Raw genomic sequence first — 5,268 nt, forward strand, 5'->3', positions numbered from 1 at the left:
TACACTTGTCTAAACCATGAGATGCCAGCTTCTCAAGGAGTACGCCATGAGAGACAGTGTCAAATGCCTTGCTGAAGTCAAGGTAGATAACATCCACAGATGCCAGATACCAGGGATACCAGACCCTGCTGAGGAACTGCAGCGGCCTGCAGAGTGGTCAGGAAAACCGACGACCACTGCAAAACCCTCTGCAGGTGTGTGGACAGCAAGCCAGCACAGCTGCGAACCCCCTTAGGTTATCAAGGTCAGGGATCCAGCAAGCCCGAGATGCCGGCAAGGTGACATTTTCAGTTTCCCAGCAACAAGCCACTTGCATAACTTTTTCATTGAACTCTATATTTAGAGAATAAACCAGAAGGGGACGGTGCTTGGATCAGCAGTGACCTCACAGTATCCAGGCAACGATTTGCAGAGGGAAGCTGAGAAAAACAGTGTGTTCTGGTGTCCAGAAAATCCCTTCCTGGAAACGGAGAGCTATCTCACTTTTCTCCTTCACGTACAATCCATTTACTGGGGCAGTTTGGAGAGCTGGCAGAAGGCAAGTGCTTTGCCGCCAAGACACTTTCAAGTAGAGAAGTGAGATGCCAGCGGTCTGCTCCCCCGCAGACAGAGAGGAAACCAAACAATCCATGGACACCCAGCACTTGGCTGTTGAGTTTCTCTAAATAATGCGGAACCTGTAAGACTTAGCATTGACTGTGAGCCCCAGTGAACAAAATTCCTTTCCGAAATCAGTCAGCCTGAGGCTCCCAATGTCGGTCAAAGCACGCAGTGTAAGGTACTCAGCTCAACTGGCCTGCTCTGTGTTCTGAATATTTACTAAAAATTTATGCGGCCATACACAGGTGGAAGACAGCACTGGCGGCAATCTGAGAGCAATTACCTGTGAAATCCCAAGTGAAGGGTGTACTGTGTGAGGACCAGGTTTTCCGTCACCAGATTGTAGCTATTTGCAAACTCTGGCTCTTGCTCGCTCAGAGCAGGTATCAAGCATGTTTCTTTTTCCAAACCTGGAACAAAAAGCATCTCTGCGTCAAGCCTGGCCCAGCAGCATTGGTGAGGAGAGGGCTCAAGAGGGCCCCTGCCGAAGACACAAAACAAGTGCTAAGGATGCTAGGCAGCCTTTTCTTTGTATTCTGCTCTCCCCTTGCTCCTCTGTAGTCACACCTCTGACTCTCCCTTTACTGGCACGCGTCGGGAGGGTGCTACTGGGGGAGGTAAGGACCTGAGGAGATCCACTTTCTCATTCCCTTGCTCCCCTACAGTGTGGGGCCTACCTTTCATATGTACGTTCTTGCTCCTCCTCTCCTCTTCATTCAGCTCCTTCAGGGCACAGTAAGTGGGGTTGAAGGTTAGCAGCCTCGGAGATTTTGGTTTGCAGAAGGGCTGGCACAGCTTCAGGAGGGCAGCTCCCAAGTTGAGGAAGAAGGCATCTGAGGCGTACATCTGGAAGAAGATCTCCGGCATCTGGTTAGCCCAAATCTTGGTGCGACCCGCGTTCGCATGGAGGCAGTTTCCCAGCCAGGAGAGAATCCTGTGCTTCGTCTCTGGAGACAACTGCAACAGGTTCTTCAGCATCTGGTAGATCTTCTCGTGGAACTGGGCCATAAACTGTCGGGGGGGAAACAGAACATGGTTGAGGGTGGTGGGATGGCTCTTTTGCCTCTTCCATCCTTAAGGCTCTCAGAGCATTCCTTGCTCCAGACCACACCCTGCTCTTTAATGGCAGGGCTTTCAAAGTCAGTCATGGCCCACATGCCTCTGTTAATCACCACAGACCCACACCTTAGGAGTGAGTCAAATCCTGAGGCTGGCAGCAAAGAATAATTGGGGACGTACTCAAAAGTGTAGTCAAGAGCAAGTTGTTTCTGTGGGGAGTAAAACCCAAATTCTTGACGAGTTTTTGGCAGCAACAATGACCCTGAAAGAACGCATGACTGGGAAAGCCCCCCTCTGTGACCACTTCTGCACCCAAGTCTCCTCCTGTATTTATATCCTGCATTCTGAGGCTTCCCTCCTTCTGAAACATTCCTGAAGACCCTCCTAGCACCATTCCCCTGAGGAGGGAGGCTATTTACTTCCATAACGAGAGAGCATGTTGCCTAGCCCTTTCTCCACCAGGGAGTCAAACAGCATTTTAATTACAGGACAGGTACTACAACCTATTTTGCGGTGATCACAACACCTAAGGCAGATTACCTTCATGTAGCAGCTCAAGTTACGGTGCCTGTATCTATTCCATGAGTACCACCCTACCCTTGTCCCAATACTTGGACAACTGCTTTGATAAAACAGGACTTGCTCATCACAACAACCCGAGGAAGGGGGCTAAACTGTTCATGTGTTACGGTTGGAGGATCCAAAGCAGTTTTGTGACTTGCTTAGTCATGAGCCAGATTATTAAAGAGCCAGCGGGAGAACTCAAGGCCTGACATCATGTCTTTAACCCTCAGGCAATGAGAGGCCATTAAAACACACAGGGAAGCAGTACTGCCACGCTTCAGCCCACCTGGTGGATGTTGGATTCCTGCACTTTGATCTCTTGTGGGCTGGATCGGGATGGATTCAGAAAATAGCCGTGGTTTTCTACTACGCCAGGTGTCTTTAACAAGCAGGAGATGTTTAAAATGGCACCTAGCAAAGTCTTCTGGTACATCTGTCCGTTGCTGGGATCCTTGGGCTGGATGTAGCCTGCAAAAACCTAGGGAACACAGCAGGGCACGCTGACAGTTGTATAAAATCCCAGTTAAAAAACCCACAAACTGAGGGATTTGGGACAGGTTATCAGAAAGGAGGGGAGGAGTAAGAGTACACACACAAGGTGTTGTTAATGCTGCACTGTCAGTTTGACCTCTACCGATATGTGCCCCTCCTGCAAGTAGAGCCTGCAAGGAGCTCTTGATCAGGCCACTGCACCCACCTTTGCTATGTCCTTCTGCTTCGTGAAGTAGAGGAGCACATCGAGGTACGTGTACAGCAGGATCTGGCAGAGGTCCAGGTCCTTGATTCTGCCCAAGAGGATGTCAAACACGGGAACCATGACCTCCCCGAACGTCCGCACCTCCTCATCCATTGTTAAGGCTTCTATGACCTCCTCAAGAAACTCGGTCACATCTTCGAAGTCTAGCGAGGGAAGCAAGGCTGTTACTCACGATACTCCAAACAGCTGAACCTCAGCACGTGTATACCTAAACATAGCCCTCCCTTTTAGCAAGGAGGGGAGCCAAAGCTTCACCCGACTCCACGACGCTCTTCCCGCAGCTTAAGCTAAAGCGTGGCCTCACAGCACGAAGCTAGCGGCGCAACCCAGCTGGACTTACGCGCCCCTCTCAGCGCCTCCAGCATCAGGTCCACCAGCTGCTCGTACACATTCTGGTTGACGTAAATCTCTGGGGTGAGGAGGACAGTGCGAGTGTTTGACACGGTCAGGTTCCGGCAGCGCACGGCGAAGGGCAGCAGGTTCTCCGGGACCTTGGTTATCTGTGCAAGGAGAACGAGACAGAGTTGAGGCCCTGGCACCAGCTTCTGGCCATTAAAACCTCAGCTCTGTCACTTCGGACCAGAAAGCCAGGTGACAAAGCTGCCTTCTTCCTCAGGAGCCCCTGCCCACCTCTTCTCTTGCCCTCCGGAAGCAGGCGTAGAGGTAGCGCAGAATCTGCCTCTCCCCCGCATCCCGGTCGGCGGAGAGGTTCTGCGTGCTGGTGGAGGTCATGTAAATCAGGTGGTTTCCAGGCTCCGGCAGCAGCAAGCGGGTGAAGAGGGCCTAGGGACCAGCAACGCCAGACATAAACTGAAACAGCCCTGGCAGAGAGACAATCCCTCCAGAAAAAGAAGCACCATGTCACTGCAGGCTAGGTTACTTCTGCCTGGAAGAACACTTGCTATTCCTCATTAATTAACAGAATGCTACACCAAGAACACTCAGGTTTGCTCCTTTGCCAAACAAACGATTTCTCCTTTAAGAGCGACAGAAGTCCTAACAGAAATTATTTTCACGGGAAAACCCACCAAAAAGTCACCATTGTGTCTACAGATAGAGCTGACTGCACGCATGACACCGGTCAAAGTTTATTCAGTAGCACAAGAGACCGCACGCTGCAACATTTGCCTCCCACGACCACACGCAAGTCTTCCCTTGCACCCTGTCCAGGCCAAATTTGTTCCCCTCCCCATCCCCAGCCAATCTGCATGGCAGCAAACTCCCGCAGCCTCCAGGAGGAGGGACTCCAAGCAGTGAATTCTAAACCTTTCTCAACCTCGTACCCCAAAAACCCCATGGCCGTTTCCAGCAAAGCTGTGACTGGCAGCTCCACGCTGAACTTTGGCAAACAGACTGCATTCAGGATGCGTTGTGAGGAAATAAATTCTGTTCCTGTTGCCCAAGTAGGCAGAGTGCCCGAGGCAGGCGGTCCTACCTGCTCGACATTGTCCATGTCCAGCCAGTCCTGGTCGTCCAGGTCCGCGGCCATTTCTTCCAGATAGACGCAGCGCGCTGGGATCCCGTTCCCGCTCTTCATGCTAGGGTCGCCTGAGGAAGCCACAGAACAACCTGTTTCACCCAAACTGACGGAAAAACGTGCCAGCAGGCAACTGAACATGCAGGCAGGGCCCTGTCCGTGGCAGAGCCACCCGCTGCAAATTGCTGCACCGAGGCAGGCTCCCGCTCCCAGCGTTCCCCTTCTGATAGATCCAAGGGGGCTCTGCCCTGCGTGAGAGAGTTTCCCCAGCCTGTGATGCCCCCGCCCCCAGCTGCAATGAGGGTTCCCAGCACTCACTGTTGTCCAGAGTGATGAGGAATATCCTCTGGATCATGTGGTTGATGTTGAGCTGCTCGCACAGCTCCCGCTGCGAGCGGAAGGAGCGGCTGATCTCGGCCACCGAGTAGTCGCAGTCATCCAGGCTCTCGGTGACGCTGTTGTCGGAGTCATCTTGGCTGACCGAAGTCTCATCGCCTGCAAAACACGGCTCCTCAGCCTCCCGGCGGGGGAGGTCTCGCCTCTGCCGGAGGGGCCGGCGCCCGCCTCCCGCCCCGCCAAACCTGTCAGCTGCCGCAGCTGCTGCTGCTTCTGGACGGCGGCGAACTGCTTGGCGTCGGCGATAGAGCCGAAGAGGGCGGCGAAGGGGTTGCTGGAGATGCTGTTGTTGTTCTCCTGGTCGGTCATCTCCCCTCAGGGCCGCGCCATGCGGGGGAGGGGGGGCCGGGGCCGGGCTGCGGGGAGAGCCGCCGTCAGGGCCCGGGCCCGGACCCGGACCCGGACCCGGACCCGG

The 5,268-nt window shown here is 53.6% G+C and overlaps 1 protein-coding gene across 2 annotated transcripts in view; it reads right to left on the reverse strand.

The window, feature by feature from the left end:
- UBE4A (ubiquitination factor E4A) overlaps positions 1-5,218 on the reverse strand; it is a 13,002-nt gene extending 7,784 nt beyond the window's left edge. The window contains exons 1-9 of one of the 2 annotated variants that reach the window (XM_010574951.1): positions 5,039-5,218; positions 4,776-4,952; positions 4,416-4,528; positions 3,611-3,763; positions 3,321-3,480; positions 2,921-3,123; positions 2,510-2,701; positions 1,278-1,611; positions 884-1,010 (exon numbers count right to left, since the gene is read on the reverse strand). In XM_010574951.1, coding sequence (XP_010573253.1) covers positions 884-1,010; positions 1,278-1,611; positions 2,510-2,701; positions 2,921-3,123; positions 3,321-3,480; positions 3,611-3,763; positions 4,416-4,528; positions 4,776-4,952; positions 5,039-5,162 — 1,583 coding nt within the window. In that variant the 5' untranslated portion in view covers positions 5,163-5,218. The remainder of the gene's footprint in view (positions 1-883; positions 1,011-1,277; positions 1,612-2,509; positions 2,702-2,920; positions 3,124-3,320; positions 3,481-3,610; positions 3,764-4,415; positions 4,529-4,775; positions 4,953-5,038) is intronic. The other variant, XM_010574952.1, reaches the window with a different exon arrangement.
- Between the last annotated feature and the right edge of the window lie 50 nt (positions 5,219-5,268).

Source organism: Haliaeetus leucocephalus, unplaced genomic scaffold, assembly GCF_000737465.1.
Source record: "Haliaeetus leucocephalus isolate CR32 unplaced genomic scaffold, Haliaeetus_leucocephalus-4.0 Scaffold450, whole genome shotgun sequence".
NCBI lineage: Eukaryota > Metazoa > Chordata > Aves > Accipitriformes > Accipitridae > Haliaeetus > Haliaeetus leucocephalus.